Source organism: Somniosus microcephalus, chromosome 8, assembly GCF_052327205.1.
Source record: "Somniosus microcephalus isolate GS21.2 chromosome 8, FLI_Smic_1.0, whole genome shotgun sequence".
Classification (NCBI taxonomy): Eukaryota; Metazoa; Chordata; class Chondrichthyes; order Squaliformes; family Somniosidae; genus Somniosus; species Somniosus microcephalus.
Genome location: NC_140994.1, coordinates 215,868,060 through 215,887,001, shown reverse-complemented (window position 1 = coordinate 215,887,001; position 18,942 = coordinate 215,868,060). Strand labels below are relative to the sequence as shown.

General features: G+C 41.8%; 1 protein-coding gene across 8 annotated transcripts in view; it reads left to right on the top strand.

Annotated features, from left to right (window-relative positions):
- Positions 1-18,942, top strand: part of LOC147114097 (rap guanine nucleotide exchange factor 6-like) — a 412,326-nt gene that overhangs the window by 172,693 nt on the left and 220,691 nt on the right. For all 8 annotated transcript variants that reach the window (XM_085995704.1, XM_085995706.1, XM_085995702.1 and 5 more), the window contains exon 5: positions 17,814-17,889. In XM_085995704.1, the coding sequence (XP_085851830.1) occupies positions 17,814-17,889 (76 nt within the window). The remainder of the gene's footprint in view (positions 1-17,813; positions 17,890-18,942) is intronic.

The window sequence follows — 18,942 nt, the reverse complement described above, 5'->3', positions numbered from 1 at the left end:
CACTGAAGCCAATGGAAAAGAAAATCCGGTGCGGTGTAAAACAGGCTGCTGATTCACTATCAGCCCGTTTTGTGCTACTAGCTTTGACCAATTTCATCCCTGTTGAATTCTCAATTGTACCATTTAGGTTTCTGCACCTCCGCTATTATTCATACAAACTCACTCATAATTGAACATTTGTGAGAGGGTAGCAAAATACTGCAGATGCTGGAAATCCGAAATAACAACAGAAAATGCTGGAAAAACTCAGCAGGCCAGGCAACATCCGTGGAGAGAAATTAGAGTCGACGTTTCAGGTGAACCCTTTTTCAAAACTCTAATTTCTCTCCACGGATGTTGCCTGGCTTGCTGAGTTTTTCCAGCATTTTCTGTTGTTTGTGAGAGGGAATGTATTTGTAATGGTTTAGATGTCTTGAAGCATCTTGTACAATGAAAACTCCATCTCAGTTATAATTTACAGAAGACCAATTTGGATCATTGTGACCTAGATGTTTCTAGCATATGAGTAGGGATGTTATTGTGAAAATGACAGTGAACTCAATGACTTGTCAGCTGCCATGTTGCATGCTCCTGATTTGGCCGTATGGAGTTTTTGTACAGATACTTTTCCAAGATGATGCAGCAACCTTTCACAATGTTCAGGGAATAATCATTTTTAAGGTGTGTTGGAGTGATGGACTTAATGGTGTAAGTGCTACGATGCTACATTGCCAGAGTTGTGCCTTCGATTCTCCAGTCAAAGTTTCCATTCTCAGTGAGGGACAATTAGACAAGCCAGGCCCTATTTATGCACCTTGCTAAGAAAATCAGTGTCTGGGAAGGGCGCATAGCCTACAGATTGCTTTTTCCGAAGCTATTTAATTGACTCTAGGTGTTGCTATAGTGACCGTGCATAGATGAGCTGCTATTTGTACTCGAAGGTGGGAGGCAGCAGGAGGGTATGACAGAGAAATATTATAAAACCCACTAAACAGGTTATGTTTGGAAAATGTTCTAACTCCTCAGGCCTGATATTCTTTTCCTAAGCAATCTAGTTTTTACAAGTCTAATGGGCCAGAAATTAGGATCAGGTGCTTGCCGCGCGTGCAAGCCCCCGATCTGCACTCACCCTGCGCGCTGACATCTGAAGCCCGGGCCTGCTTGCATTTCCTGTGACAGGCCCGGTTCAGATGTCGGCACGATGTGCTTACCTGATCCAGCGGTGTAGTTAGTGCGATGTGCCGGCTGAGATCAGGTGAGCACTCTGCAGCCAATCAGGGGAGGAGAAACTCATTCCTGAGTTTGATAGTAAAGACTGTCAAACTCATGAAAAGTACGGGCGCCCAAAAGACTAGTTTAACTTTAATTAAAATTTCAAAAAACATCCCAATAATTAAATAAACTATAAATAACTTTAAAAAAACTATTTAAAACAATTAATAAAATTTTTGAAAAAAATAATTTTTTACGAAATCGGGTCTAAAAATAAACTTACATTTTTTCCACGGACTTTACAATAAGGTAATAATTTTAAATAATAGACCACTTACCTTCAAGAATCCACTCCTTACGCCTCCTTTTTTCATTTCTAAAAGGTCCAGGCCCTTGCACATGCGCAAACCTGTCAAAACGAAGGAAGTTCAACGCGTGCGCGCGTTGGGACCGGAATTACTGGCCCAATGTTTTTTTCCTACCCCCTTCCCATGTATAATAGCTCCTCTGCATAATTCTGAATTTAGTATGAAGTCTGAGCTTGCACTCTTAATCAGTGCCAACCTATGATGATGAGACATGATGAACATGGAAGCTGACTAATTGTGGGGTTACAATAACTGAGCAGGATGGATTTGAAATATCACTTCATCAAGGTCAGCGTGTTTGGTTGTGCACAACGTTGACACAGATTGGGTTTGATTGAATTGAAGGATAGCAAGACTCCAGTGCAGACTGATGTTGCAGTAAAGAACTGACGAGTTTGATCAGGTCAGAAAGCACAATTTAACAATGCCTGTTTGTAAAACAAGCTTGCATCTTGCTCATTGATCATGAAGCAGCAGTGCTTGAGCTAGGAGATTGATACTAACACCACTGGAACATGGCACTTGGTCCACATCCTAGCTTGAAGTTGTGACAGTGATGGAGAAAGGTGCAAGACAGTTGGGGTTCTTTGAAAGAGCAAGTTTCTGCTTAGAATTGACTTTCAAAGAAAAATTATACTTTTGTATTTTTCTGACTTTCATTGTTTTGATTTTTATTTAATCAACCTCATCTGGGGAAAATGGCTCAAGGAGAAACCAAGCCTGAGGGCGTGTTGAAATGACATATACTTGCATGATTATTGAAGCATGTTAGACTATTAATTCCAATTCCAATTCAAATGCTTTATTGGCATGAAAGTTTACAGAGAACCATATTGCCAAAGCTTACATAGCAAAAAGGTACAGTTTTCTATCTGTCTCTCAACAGTTCCTTCCTGCCCACAAACACCATTATCATTCTGTAGTTAAACAACCTTTTCACAAAAAAGCCCCAACAGAAATAAATAGTTGATAATCTTTTGTAAAAGGAGCTCCCATGACGATATTTTAACTTTAAATGATGGAAATAAAATATGAAAATGACATGCTGGAATTCTACATTTTGAGAAGTGCTCCACCCTTGCTACATTGCAGTGTGTGGGAGCTGCTAAGCATGTTGCTTGTCCTAATGCGATGAGACTTAGTGAATGCTCTGACCTAGCATGAAGTATAACATGACAGGACACATGGGCCTAGAAATTGGGTTGGGGCGCAAAAGTCGCCTGAGCGCAGGATTTAGCGCAGCGATCGGAGTGATACCGATCGCCAGAAATTCAGTTTCAGTGCCGCTCGAGGGACACAGGGCGAGGCTCGAGGCGCTCCGCGTCCCTCTTAGGGCGCTGAAACTGATTATCGCAGCGCAACGTGCCGCAGCGCCACACGCTGCGGCACGGCACGCTGCGGTACTGCAGGCCTTCCTCCCACTGTTAAGGGGGAGGTGCCTGCAACAGCGCGATTCCCCACTCGCGAGTGCCGGCAAATGAGCCCGGCACCAAGGAGAAGTGCCGGGCTCTCTGGAAACAGCTGGCAATGCTGCGGGGGGGTGGTTAGGAGGCCGGGGACGGAGGTGCTGGCAGGCAGCCGCCGAAAAAGCGGCCGCCCCGCACCTCCACCTTAACTTGTGCCGCTGCCGGCACAGTAAGGCCCCGTGAACCGGGTGCGGGTAGTGAGCGGCGCAACTGCGGCGTTCGCTACCAAATATCGCGAATGGGGCGCTGCGCACAACGATGACGTCATCGGTGGCGGCGCAGCGCAAATGCCTAATGCCACCATTAGCGCCCCTACTGAATATCGCGGGAGATGCAGCCAGTGGCGCTACAGCCACTGACTGCCTCTTTAGGCGCTAACAGGTGGCGCTACTCACCCAATTTCTCCCCCATGGTTTTGTAAGCTTATGACAGAGATGGCACAGTAACTGCACTATAATGAGGGTGGGTGTAGTATAAAATATGCAGAAGCTTGTAGGATAGCATGCACTGTCATCCTGAATATAAACATAGGACATAGAATTTACAGCACAGAAACAAGCCATTTGACCCAACTGGTCTGTGCCGGTATTTATGCTCCACACAAGCCCCCTCCTACCCTACTTATCGAACCCCATCGGCATATCCTTCTATTCCTTTCTCCCATATGTACTTAGCAAGCTTCCCCTTAATGCATCTATGCTATTCACCTCAACTACTCCCTGTGGTAACAAGTTCCACATTCTCACCACTTTCTGGGTAAAGAAGTTTCTCCTGAATTCCTTATTGGATTTATAAGTGACTATTTTATATTTATGACCCCTAGTTTTGGACTCCAGCACTAGTATTTGATACAATTTATAAACTTGATAGTAATGAATGAAGTTAATATTATAGAAAAAGAGGTTTGAATGTAATATTAAAGTAGAATTCATGTTGTAGGTTAAGAATATAATTTGTATGAACAGTGGTTTTCTTCCATTAAAAAAAACTGTCTCCTTAACAAAAAAATTCTCTCTTTAAATGTTCCTTTGAACTCTTTCCACACAAACTCTTCACGTCTTGCTAGGTGTACCCCCCCCCCCCAAACACACACACACACATGTAAAGCACTGTCTGAGATGCGCTCTTCACGTGGAGTACGTATATAAATGCAAGTTGTTCTTCGATAATTAGGATCAAATAAGTTCTGATATTTCTTTCATGTCAAATTATGTAGTCCACACACCTGAAAACTGATGACATTTTTGAATAGTCTGAAGTGCTACAGGGCAGAAATATATCTAGGAGTTGAGATTATAAAGTTCTGGAATTTCCAGTGTTATCTTCCATAGAGGCTCATCATGTGTTGTTTGTGTACCAGTGCTCCCTGTTGGGTGATAATATGTCCCAGCGCTCACGGTCAGTGGTGTCTATGTGTTTGTGCTTTCTTGTGATTTCCATATGCTAGTGCTCCCCACCAGTGTTTGTGGTGTTCATGTGCCAACATTCCTTTTGTGGTGCCATCCACTTACCAGCACTACCCTTCAGTGCCATTTTGTGTACCAGCAGTCTTCATTGGTGGTGAGGTCTCCATGTCAGCACTCCTTTCTGCATAAGGTCCTCTATATAGGTCACCGTCATTCAGCTCTCTGCTCATCCCCCCCCCCCCTTACCACTTCCTGCTTGAATCTCTGTAGTCAGATTTCTATCCTGTCCACAACACTGAGACTTCCTTGTCAAAGTCTCCTGTGTGACTGCAATTATGAAGCATTATCTCTCCTTGTCCTCTTCAGTCTTTCCACTGCCTTCAATATAGATTTGAAAATAATTTGTTTAGAATAGTAGAAATGGAAAAAGTGACTTGAATGCAATACATCAACATTAACTGTTATACTGGGGGTCATATAATGGATTGAGAATACGTGTATGAGCTAGGTGTTGTGCCTTGAAAAGTCACACACCTATCCAGTCATAACCAGAGCATCTCCAACTATCTCTTACATTCTCCCTACTATCTCCTTACTATCTCCCACATTACAACAGTGACTCCACTTCAAAAGTACTTCATTGGCTGTAAAGCGCTTTGAAATGTCCGGTGGTCATGAAAGGTGCTATATAAATGCAAGTCTTTCTTTCTTTCTTTCTGCGGCCACACTTACCACTGAAGTCCCCCAAGGATCTATCCTTGGCCCCCTCTTCCTCATCTATCCCCTTGGCAGCATGATCTGAAGACGAGGGGTCAGCTTGCACATTTACGCTGAAGACACTCGCCTCTACCTCTCCTCCACCTGTCTCGACCTCTCCATTGTTTCTGTGTTGTCATCCAGTCCTGGATGAGCTGCAATTTCCTCCAGTTAAACATTGGGAAGACCAAAGTTATCGTCTTGGGCCCATACCACCATCTCCGTACCCTCGTCACTGATTCCATCCCTCCCTCTCTTCGGCTGTTGTCTCGGGTTGAACCAGACTAAATTTAAAATCCTCATCCTCGTGTTTAAATCCTTTTGTGGCCTTGCCTCTCTCTATCTCTAACCTTTTCCAGCCCTGCAACTGAACAGTGAGCTCCACGATTCTCCAACTCTAGCCTTTTGTGCAGTCCCCCTGTCCCTTCGCCCCACCATTGCCGGCTGTGCCTTCAGCTGTCTATGCCCTGCGCTCTGGAACCTCATGATCTTGGGGGAAATTACACAATTTCTTGAAGATTTTGTTGCCTTATAAATGTTATTTATTGACTATTTATCCTGCTGGGTCAGAAATAAAATAGTAGCTGGAATTAGACAAAAAATAAATTCAGCTGTGCGATTGGTTTAAATTGTGGCCTTCAAGTGGTTGCTTTTCTGTGGGATGTTTTGAGACCTTTGAACCTCACTAAACCTCTTTGCCTCTCCACCTCTTTCCCCTCCTTTAAGACCCTCATTAAAGCTCACGTATCATCCCTCTTAATATCCCTCCTTTAGCTTTGGGTTGAGTCTTCTTACACTTCTGTGAAGTGCCTTGGGGTGTTTTTCTATACTAAAGGTGCTACAAAAATGCTGGTGGTTGTTATTGCATGATTTAGCCTAGCAGGCAATAAGACTGCCTCTTCACAATCAAGTCCAACATTGAACACCTTTTCTGTTTAAAAAAAAAAAAAAAAAATCCCTGACTGCGTTTCTGTTCATGTCATTCTCTTCTGCATACAGATTTCCAATTTCTTTTTGTCTTGGATTTGAAATTTAGCTCAATTGTGCATACACGCTCGTGCCCGAGATGTGCCACCTTCTGAGTTTATATGTTCCTGTATTCGTGTCCTTTCAAAAGACAGAGTCCTACATACAGACAGGCACACAAAAACAATAAGGACCAAGATGATGTCAGGAAAAAATAGGGAAAAAGAAGGAAGGCATAAAATAAGGGAAAGAACCAGCAAGGATAAAAGAAACGGATGGAGAGCCCTGAAACACAACGTTGTATATAAATATACATGTCCACAGACATAGATAATGACTTACTTGGACTTGTTTGTGAGGAACCCCACAGGAGATCTAATAGTAAGGGAGAAAAAAAATCAGAAGCTCTCTTGGAAGAATAGCGCTATAGATGTTTACAGCACAGAAGGAGGCCATTTTGCCTATTGTCTGTGCTGGGTCTTTGCTAGTAAAATCCAAAACTAATCCTACTTTCCTGATGTCTCCCATATCCTGTATCTTCCTCTGGTGACTCTCTGTTCTTTATGGCTTCATGCCCGTTCTATAATGGGGCACCCAAAAACTGTACACATGACCTAATTAATGCTTTGTACAAATTTATCATTATTTATTCACTCTTGCACTCTATGCCCTTATTTATAATATACCAAAATGCTATTGAACTTTTTAATGTCTTTATCTACCTGCACACTCACTAAGTATTTGAACTTTGAGTCTCTATGTTCATCCACACCCTTCAACGTTTTGCCATTAAGTATATACTCCCAATTATTCTTTTTCTTCCTAAAATGTATTACCTCACAATTATTCACATTAAATTGTACCTGTCTACCCATTCCACTAACCTGTCTGTCTTCCTGAAGCCTTTTACAGTCCTCGTTGTTTGCCACACTCGTCAATTTTGTGTTGTCCATAAATTTTGAAATTGTGCTCTCAATGGCCAGTACCAAAAGTGGACCCAGCATTGACCCTGGGGTACACCACTTGCAACTGTACAAGATCCGAACCATACCTATTTACCCTAACTCTTTTTGTTTCCTGTCCATCAATCAAATTTTGTTTGTTCCTAATACCATATTCTTGAATTTTTCTAACAAGGTTCTTGTGAGGTACCTGTGGAATGCCTTCTGAAAATCTATATACACTACATCTATCGCATTTCCTTTGTCTGTTCAATTGGTCACTTTGTCAGAAAAGTATTAATGGCCCGGATTTTGCAGTCAACGGCAAAGTGATAGCGCTCGCCGCTGACATCTAAGAAAGCTGCCCACAAAGTTCTAGTGATATCTGTGGCGTGGATTTCACTTTTCCCGATGTTAATTTCATTCTGGCATCACCAATAGGGGATCTTCAGCATCCAGCAACAGTGATGTTATCAAGCAGGCTAAGCAGCCAATCACATTGAAGAATTCTCACACAGCAAACCAGGAAGTAAAAATGCTGATTATCATTCACTTTTTAATCATTTTACAGAGAGTGAAATAAAAATTTGGACATACACATGGGATTAAGGTAGAAGCTGACATATCATAAGCAAACTTAATTCTTCTAAATTATTTAAAAAATATATGGAAATTTGTATCATAATCGACAAATTTGACATTCCACAAATATAAAATTAGTTTTTCAGGGCCAGAGAGGTTGTTCAGCGGTAATTATGACTTAGTACGCCATTAAAAACCCAGTTACACTTCATTCAAAAATGTTTAACTTTTTCAGAGGTTTTTACAGTGAGATTAGAGTGTAAAAAATGGAAGTTCACGTCAATTCAAGTGATTTGTAAGATTTCCATCTGCAAGAACTTCAACAGCGCACCCTGTGGAGGATCAGAGATTCACTGATTGCAACGTCTGGATTTCCGCATTTAACTGCACATGTGCAGATGGCAGAAGTTGCTGTCAGTTTCATAGAGTAATGGCGGCAAACACTGATCACTTCGCCATCATTACAACCACAAATTCTGGGCCATAAAACTTATAGAATTTACAGGTCAGAAGCAGGCCATTCGGCCCAACGGGTTTACGTCTGTGTTTACTCCCACTCTATTTACTTCATCTCACCCTATCAACATACCCTTCTGATCCTTTCTCCCTCATGTACTTATCTGGCTTCCCCTTAAATGCATCAATGCTATTCGCCTCAGCCACTCCATGTGGTAGCGAGTTCCACATTCTCACCACAAATTTGTCAAACATGATTTACCTTTAAGAAATTTGTGCTTGCTGTTCTTGCTTAACTCATCTATTTCTAAATACTCTCAATTAACTTCATAACTGTAAAACCTATTAGATCACTTCAAAGTGGAGTATAACGGATGTTGAACTAAGTATGGCTCTGGATTTGAAAGACAGAAAGCATTTATTCAGCCCTTTTATTTCAATTTGGAGCTGTACTATTATGTGAAGTCTCTGATCTATTACAGCGGCACCTTCTTAGCTTAGCATATGATAAGTTTGTAATGTGGTATTCAGGATAAGGATAAGTGTCAGATTGGCTTCCTTGGCTGCACTCTCATCTCTGAGTGAGAAGGTTGAGAATGATGCATTGCCAGAGGCGCCATCATCTGGTTGAAATATTAACTGAGACCTGTCTGCCTGTTCACCGCTGACTGGACTTCAAAGCAATTCATTATATTCATTTCTGAACGATGTGATAACAACATCTTTCATTTATATAGCGCTTTTAATGTAGAAAACTATCCCAAGGCGCTTCAGAGGCATGATCAGATAAAAATGGCGCTATATGAATACAAGTCCTTCTGTCTGTTGATCTGTTTTTACAGCTATTGATTCATCATTTCTTGTGTCAATCTGCCCTTCCTTGCTTCTTCCTACTTGAAGTTCTATTATAATGCAAACCTAAAGAGGGCTAACTCCTTAATTGGTCCACATGGATTTGCAATGATGAAGAGAGACCACATACTGACTTCAAAGAGATCTTAGAAAAACTGATCTGTTCTTGTGATCAGATGGCTCTGAGTATGTGTGCAATCTGTAACCCTACCATACTGTATTCACATAAATTCTCTGTGTTTGTGTAATCTTACTAAGTAAAATTTGCTTGGAACATTCCATCCATAAATAGAAAAACAATTGGTGCTTTTTTTGTCATGTATTAATACTGAATGTTTTTAACTTACAATACTTTATAATACCATTATACAATTCAAATGTAGTTTTAGTATTTTATAATTCTGTTGCATGTTTTGTTATATACTGACAAATCCTGTACTCCACAAAGAAAACACGAATACACCTTCCTTCACCAAGCGGTGAAGTATTCTTTCCGTCAGTCAAAATCAATTGAAGTGTGATGTGATCCTACTGCCAATGTCAATCTGCTGAAGCCAAGACGTTGAATTTAAAATTGATCTCTTAATATAATATAAACAGTGCAATTTAAAATAATAGGAAAAAAGGAGGTGGTATCTTGCCTCAGTTCGCTGCTATCTTGAGTACATTTCTGTTGACATTGTCTTTTTATCTGTATTGGTGGAGAGAACAGATAAATTGACTTTTCAGGTGTGGACCCTTCATCAGACATCAAATATGCTCCCTCAAACTCAAAAAAATGCACTAGACACACCATCACTTTTGATCAGGAAGGTAATATTGTCCAACAAATGGAAATTTATTTCCACAGATTCTTGGCCAGTCTGCTCCAAGCCAGCCAATGGAATGATACTCAAACATCTCAGGAAAGGGTCTTCCTCTCACTCCACCCTACCCATTTCCCTCTTCTGTCAAACATCCAAAACAGGTGACATTCTATCTTTAATACCTTGATTCTGCTGGCTCTGAAATCATCCAGAATCCACACTTCAAACTGCCAGCAGCTTGGGCGAGTAGAATCAATGAAACCCAATTTAGATGTAGTTTCTATCTGGTTTCCCCTGAGCCATCCCTCTTTCCACCCCCCCTAGCCCCTGATGTGCTGCAAATAGCAGAACTATACCGTGGTGAATTTTAAAGAGGAATAAGTCTAGAATTGTGAAACCATGGTATAAAAGAAGTCTGTAACATCTGTCATAGCTGCTATTTGAACGAGGGCCTCCCACTCTGAAGTCTTAACACTCTTGCAATGCAACTACTAGAGATTAGATGGTATATTACATTATAGCTTTGGTGCCTCCATTGACTTATACAATGGCCCAGAAATTCGGGTTGGGGGCTTCCCGCGGGTGCAAGCCCCCGACCTACACTTACCTAGCGCGCCGGCAGTTGACCTCTTGGCCTGCGTGGAATTCCTCTCCGAGGCCTGTCCCAGAGGCCGGCGCGCTATGCTGGCGTGTCCCAGGGGCGTAGTTAGTGTGAAGCGTCCCCTGGGATCACGTGAGCAACAGGCAGCCAATCGGAACAGGGAATGCTCCATTCATAATTCTTGACAGATAGACCTGTCACAACGTATAAATGCTGAGGCTGTAAAACTGTACTTTATCTTCAAATAATTTTTTTTTTTAAATCACACTTTGTAAATAAACTATAAATGATATTAAATAACTATTTTAAACAAAAATTTAAATTTTTGAAAAAAATAATTTTATAAAAAAATGGGGCTAAAAATAAACTTACCTTGCTTTAAAGTATTTAAAAGTAAAAAACCTGTGGGAAAAAATGTTTTAATTTTAATTAATTGACCACTTACCTTTGAAAATGAAGTCCTTACGGCTGCTTTATAGATTTCTAAAATGTACAGACTTACCCACACGTTAAAACCTGAAAAAAAAGGAAGTTCAACGCGCACGCGCAGACTCCCGCGCGCACGCGTTCGACCTCTGAACCCCTTGGTTCAGAGGATCGGAAGTGCCGGTTTCCTGCGCATGCGTAGTGCATGCAAGATTCCGGCACTTCCATCGGGTCCACGCGTGAGTACTCCGTCCGTACTCACGCGTTGGGACCCGAATTTCTGGGCCAATGTCTCCAAGACATGTTATCCTATATTTAGGTCAGTACTGCTGTTTCCCAATTTCTTTTGTACAATCAGTAATATTTTAAATCTGCCTTGCATGTTTCATTTGAATGACAGATGAAAGTGGTCGAGACTTTTTCAAAGAAAAAGTGAAATGACAAATGCACCAACTGTCATTGGACATTGTTTAATACTTCAGTGGAGTAATGAAGGCTGTTTATTGGATGTAGTGTGCCATGAAGAGGTTATACAAAACTTAAAAAACATATTTGGACTCTTATATTTGTCACAAGCTACAAGGCTTGAACTATATTTCTGGTGACCATTTTACATTCACAGTTATATTTTTAGTTTAAATCTTTGAAATGTAAAATGTGAAAAATCACAATAGGCATTAGATCTCTTTTGTCAGCGTTCCTCCCTCTGCAGTCCCTTACAGACTGTCCTGCAAATCTTTGAGCAGAATCGATTCTGTAATAACATTTACTTCTAGTGTACTTTTTCAGCTCTCCATGATATTTTTTTAAATCTGCCTGCTGGACTTTGAAACAGTGGCTGGGATAGGTTTGCCAACTTTGGACGTATGACCTCCACCTCCAACCACCCCATGTTCCCGCCATTGGTCACCCGACACATCCATCATCACTGCGCACCGCCTTCCCACGCCAACTGGAAAGTCAACAGACTCTGTTAACTGATTGGATGATTCTTGACAGTCAGTCCTTTTTTTTAACCATCTAACTTTTTATTAACTAATAAATGAATGTGTACAAAGAAATGAAGAAAACTTTTTTTTTTATTGTCCCTATGATTTTTCTCCCAGATTGCTGGCAGCGCTGTCCTGAAGATTAATCTTTAATTCCTGGAGACTCCAGGATGATCCTGGAGGGTTAACAGTGTCTGTACTAGCATGTGATTGATTGTAAACTGCATTGCTCACCTGTACAGAGACTGAGAAGTCATCCTGCCCATGATTAGAAAAACTAATGGGTAGTACCTCCAGAGTTGGTGCGTAAATTGTTGCTTTCTTTGGAGGCTTTGGCAAAACGACCTCATCAGGTGACTCTAGGCCTTTCTGAATCATAGGAATGTTACAGCACTGAAGCAGGCCATTTGGCCTATGAAATCTGCACAGTATTTTTCTCTGCACTATCCACCTACTCTAATCACATTTTCCTGCTCACTCCCTATACTCTTTTTCTATTTTTTAAGCAGCCATCTCAATCCCTCATAAAGGACTCTGCTTCAACAATATTTTGTGTCAGAGATACAGATAATGCCACATTCTAACAACTGTCTGTGTAAAGAATTTTTTTCTGATCTCCCCTTTAATTGTTTTGCGATTATTTAAATTGGTCCTTGTTACCATCTCGCTGACCAGTGGAAGCAGCAATTTTCAGCTTGTGGTTCAGTTGGTAGCACCCACGCCTCTGAGTCAGAAGGTTGTGGGTTCAAGTCCCACTCCAGAGAATTGAGCACAAAAATATAGGCTGACGCTCCAGGGCAGTACTGAGGGAAGGCTGCACTGTTGGAGATGCCGTCTTTCGGATGAGACGTTAAAACCGAGGTCCCATCTGCTCTCTCAGGTGGATGTAAAAGATCCCATGGCACTATTTTTAAGATCCCATGCCCCTAGCCAAGCTGTTCCAGTACAGCTACAACACTGGCATCTACCCGGCAATGTGGAAAATTGCCCAAGTATGTCCTGTCTACAAAAAGCAGGACAAATTCGACCCGGCTAATTACCGTCCCATCAGTCTACTCTCAATCATCAGCAAAGTGATGGAAGGTGTCGTCGACAGTGCTATCAAGCGGCACTTACTCAGCAATAACCTGCTAACTGACACCCAGTTTGGGTTCCGCCAGGGCCACTCAGCTCCTGACCTCATTACAGCCTTGGTCCAAACATGGACAAAAGAGCTGAACTCGTGAGGTGAGAGTGACTGCCTTTGACATCAAGGCAGCATTTGATCGAGTGTGGCATCAAGGAGCCCTAGCAAAACTGAAGTCAATGGGAATCAAAGGGAAAACTCTCCATTGGTTGGAATCATACCTAGCACAAAGGAAGTTGGCTGTGGTTGTTGGAGGTCATTCATCTCAATCACATGACATCACTGCAGGAGTTCCTCAGGGCAGTGTCCTAGGCCCAACCATCTTCAGCTGTTTCATCAATGACCTTCCCTCCATCATAAGGTCAGAAGTGGGGATGTTCACTGATGATTGCACACGGTTCAGCACCATTTGAGACTCGTCAGATACTGACACAGTCCGTGTCCATATGCAGCAAGACCTGGACAACATTCAGACTTGGGCTGACAAGTGGCAAGTAACATTCGCACCACACAAGTGCCAGGCAATGACCATCTCCAACAAGCGAGACTCTAACCATCTCCCCTTGACATTCAATGGCATTACCATCGCTGAATCCCCCACTATCAACATCCTGGGGGTTACCATTGATCAGAAACTGAACTGGACCAGCCATATAAATACTGTGGCTACAAGAGCAGGCCAGAGGCTGGGAATTCTGTGGCGAGTGTCTCACCTCCTGACTCCCCAAAGCCTTTCCACCATCTACAAGGCACAAGTCAGGAGTGTGATGGAATACTCTCCACTTGCCTGGATGAGTGCAGCTCCAACAACACTAGAAACTCGACACCATTCAGGATAAAGCAGCCCGCTTGATTGGCACTCCATCCACCACCTTCCACATTCACTCCCTCCACCACCGGCGCACTGTGGCTGCAGTGTGTACCATCTACAAGATGCACTGCAGCAACTCGCCAAAGCTCCTTCAACAGCATCTTCCAAACCCGCGACCTCTACCACTTAGAAGGACAAGGACAGCAGACGCATGGGAACATCACCACCTACAAGTTCCCCTCCAAGCCACACACCATGCTGACTTGGACCTGTATCGCCGTTCCTTCACTGTCGCTGGGCCAAAATCCTGGAACTCCCTTCCTAACAGCATTGTGGGTGTACCTACACCATATGGACTGCAGCGGTTCAAGAAGGCGGCTCACCACCATCTTCTCGAGGGCAATTAGGGATGGGCACTAAATGCAGGCCTAGCCAGCCAGCGAGGCCCACATCCCATCAATGAATTAAAAAAAGAAAGCAGGGGAGTTGTCCCCGGTGTCCTAGCCAATATTTATCCCTCAATCAACATTACTAAAAGCAAAGTATCTGGTCATTTTCACATTGCTGTTTACGGGACCTTGCTGTGTGCAAATTGCCTGCCGCATCTCCTACATTACAACAGTGACAACACTATTTCATTGTCATTGCCTGTAAGGCGCTTTGGGGCATCCTGAGGTCGTGAAAGGCGCTATATAAATCCAAGTCCTTTTTTCTTTCATTGCAGCCTCATTTAATTTGCAGTGCAGCTACTGAAATTGTAAAGTAAATACACTGTTAAACTGGGCTAGATGCTTGCATTGTTCTCAGTAACTGAAACCTGCCACTGCTGATGTGTGTATTGGAGAGACAGGGGAATTCTGTTGTTCAGACTTTTGCGGTGTTTAAGAAAGATATTTATCACGGGCATCTTAAGAAATGTCAGCTTTATTCTTCAATTTCCTGTTATAAATTTAACAGAGCATTTATCAAAAAGGTAAAAGTTACGCACACCACCACCCATCAACTGTTACTTTTATAGGCTGTTGTGTCTCTTTCTTCCCATCAAGTTTTCAGTTGCAGCAGTAGCATAAAGCATGGATTTTTGAGTGAAATTTCTTGAATTATCACACTTTTTGTTGTGAGAACAAGCTAATTACTATCTAGGGCATAAAAAAGGAACACCGGGGATAGGTATTGACGAGATTGACAATTAGAAGAGAGAGCACAGGTGATGTCCAGACTGAATTGCCATTGAATGCATCATCCTCTGCTGGTAAGGAAAATTAGGTCACTTCACAAAATCAGTCAAGAGCTGCATAGTGTCTGACCTCAGTCAAGTGTAAAGAAACTGGTCATGTTGAACCTGACTCTATGATGCATAACCAGACTAAATAAAAGTGTTTTTTGTAGCGACAAAGATATTGAGGCTGCATTAAAAAAAAAATGATCAGCTTGCTAATATGATGACATGTATTTATTTTTAAATACCTGCGCTGGTAAATGGACCTGTTCTTTGATTAACAACGGTACTTTCTGCTGTTGCGTTTAAGAAAGCACCTGTGAGGATGCCATGCTGCAGCCCCAATAACAATTGTCACCACTTCCTATAACTTTTTTATATTTTGGGTTCAAAGATTTATTTTTAAGTAGCTTAATGGAATAATCAAAGTAAGACCCTGCAGTGAGTTTATCCTGAAGTATTTGTATAACCCCTGTCCATATAATGTATTTCATTTATTTTCAAAAGATATCTGTTTAGCAGCTCACTCACAGATACAGTGCCGAGTCTGACAAGTGAACTACAATAAAAGGTGATCTGTAGATCACTCTGGTAGTATATACTGTTCATTTGTGTTAGTGGGAGGTGGGGGGGAAGTGTGGTGGTAAGAGGAGTGTTATAATTGGTTAGTTCTACCTGCTGAGTGGTTTGGTTGCTGTATGCCTTTTTCGGGCTTAATGTTTGCAGTTATTTGGGAGGTGGGGTCTGTGGTATGTTCTTTTCTTGCTGGTAGTTGTAGGTGGTCAGAATTGGGGGCCAAGTCTTGTAGGATTTTTCTTGAACACATATATGTTTTGTTTATAAGGAGTTATCTTTCCAAAGTGCAAAGCATGATAATTGGGTAGGATTAATCACTGAGCTGTGGTGGTATGAAGCCCAGACGTTTCCCTGTGTTGAAGATTAATGGAATTATTATGTAGGAACCCAAGACCATAGGAACAGGAGTTGGGCATTCAAGCCTTCGAGCCTATTCCACCATTCAATTAGATCATAGCTGCCCTGTACCTCAACTCCATTTACCTGCTGGCCTTTGATCAATATTCCTTGTTACCCTAATCTACTAAAAATCTGTGTCTGTCCTGAAAATTTGACCTAGCATGCACAGCCATTTGGAAGAGAATATTCCAGATTTCCACTATCCTTTGTGTGATCTCTAATTTTAAGATTGTGCCCGGTTCTCGTTTCCCCACTGGAGGATATAGCTTGTCCGTATGGAATCCTTTTATCATTTTAAAAACCTCAATTGGATTCAAGGGGAGACTGGATAGGCACTTGAGGGAAATAAACTTGCAGGGCTACGGGGATACAGCGGGGGAGTGGGACTGACTGGATTGCTCTACAGAGAGCCGGCACGGACTCGATGGACCGAATGGCTTCCTTCTGTGGCATATGACTATGACTCTATGGGGGAAAAATTGAGTCGCGCCCCCTTTGGGGTGCTAGATTCACCGGGGTGCTACTTCAAATGCCTAACTCAAGGGAATACAAGCCAAGTTTATGCAGCTTGTCCTTATAATTTAACCCTTTAAGCCCTGGTATAATTTTGGTAAATCTGCGCTGCACGCCCCCCCCTCCCCAAAAGGCCAGTACATCCTTGCTGAGGTGCAGTGCCCAAAACTGAACTCAGTACTCCAGACGGGGTCTGACCAAGGCTGTTTACAACTGAAGCATAACTTCCTCCTCTTTGTATTCCAGCCCCGTTGAAATAAAGGGCAACATTTTGTTAGCTTTTTTGATTACATTTTGCACCTGTGCACTAGTTTTAAATGATTTGTGTACATGGACACCCAAGTCCCTTCCTCCACAGTTCCTAGCCTCTTGTCATTTGTCTTTGTTGGATCCAAAGTGCATGATCTCACACTTCCCCACGTTGAACTCCATTTGCCACAGTTTTGTCCACTCACTTATTCTGTCTATGTCCCTTTGTAACTTCCTTCTCTCAACTCCTCAACTTACTGTGCCTCCTAACTTAGAGTCACCTGCAAACCTGGATATACAATTCGCTATTCCTTCATCCAAGTCATTGATAAATATGGTGAAAAGCTGAGGCTGCAGTACAGATCTCTGGGGAACACCACTTGTCACATCCTGTCAATCAGAGTACATTCCCTTTGTCCTTGCTCTGTCATGTATCTCCCAACCAGTAACTAACCCATTCCTACATTACAACAGTGACTACACTTCGAAAGTACTTCATTGGCTGTAAAGTGCTTTGGGACGTCCTGAGGTTGTGAAAGGCGATATATAAATGCAAGTCTTTTTTAATGTCACGAGGAGGCAGTGAGGTTGGTCTAGTTCAATGAGATGGGAAGTTGTAGTGTAGTTTTTATTTTTATACAAAGTTTTAACTACATGAATTTAGCCCTTTAGTCATAATCGTATTGTAAATGCTACTAATGCGAATAGTCATTTCACAGTTATCAATAAAACAGTACATGTCAATAGATAGGGCTAATCCTAAACTCAGTCAGAAGTCTCTAATCGTTGATCTGTAAGATTTAACATCAAGTGCTGGGAAACCTTGGTTGCCATCTCACTGATGGGTATTTCCCTTTGTTGTCGGTCAGTGGTCTAAAATGTTACATTGGGTGGCTGGAAGGTCATGTCTTCCAGCTGCCAACCTCTGAAAGCAGGATCCCCAATAATATAAAACAGGTGAGAAACCGCATCATGCAGCCGTGCCTCATGCTGTATTGTAGGCTTTGTTCTGACTGTGTACATGTTCAGTACAAATATTGTGACCGTGGATAACTCACGTCATTGGTTTAGTTAATTTGTTGTAAACATTTTCCTTTTCTTTACCCTGTTCCAGTTTTGGCAAGCAGTCTGCAGGAAGCCTGAGACGAGGCTGTGAATGTATCGTTTTGGAAACTTCAGAAATGATTGTGGTAAGAACCATCTCTAATATACAGTCTTTTATCCAGTGAGCTCAGACATTCTGTGTTGTGTATTGTAGAGTATATTATACTTATTTAATGTAGTGACAACTTGTAGTTCTGCTGCCTTCACAGACTTTAAGCAAAGCTGCTAAATCAGCCAGCTCTCAGTAGGAGTTGCTGATGGAATAGATTTGCTAAGTTCATAAAATAGAGTAATACGGGGGAAATGATCTTTATGAAGCTAACAAACTTCTTTTTAGTTTTACAATTTCTAAGTGCATGTACACTGGAATATCGTTTTTTTTTTAAAGAGGGAAAGTTGTGGAGACAACAAAAGATCAGACATTAAAGCCTGAGGCGCTGTTTTTATGCTGTTAAAGTAGATACCTGTGTTTAAAATTGACCCTTTCCAACTGAAAAGTGCAAAGTGGTTGCTTCTCATTGAAAATTTGGAATATTCATTACAGTATATCAAATCATCTAGTTATTATGGGAAGTATGTGACAAAAGTTAATCAAAGTACTTAAATGTCTTTTTAAAATTTAATTTTTTCAAATTCAAATTTTAGCATGCATTTCTTGAGGACACACTGAATCCAGGCGGTCCTGCCTTTCTCAGCATTAACTCCTGGTCTGGTGTTGAGACAGAGCTGCGAGACAATGTGTACGCGCTGTTTACCCACCCGTAGGGACATCGGAAATGTTGGTTTCAGGCATGCACTGCGCATGCGCTGAAAACCGGCATTTCCGATGGTCTTGACAGATCCTCCGGCTGCCCTGGAGAAGGGCCTCTGCGGGCGGATAGTTCTGCTTTTTGGAGACCCTCCGCCCACCGAAAACCCTTACAATTCTTACACCTGGTAAAAGCAGGCGTAACCTACTTTTACCAGGATAAGAGTTGAAAAAAGTAAAAAAAAAAAAAAAAAAAATGTTTTCACTGATTATCAATTAAAAATACTTTTTTAAAAAAAAAGGTAAGTTTATTTTTAGCTCTGTAAAAAAACTTTATTTTTTTCCAAAAATTAAATTTTTGTTTAAAATACTTTATTGTCATTTCAAGTCA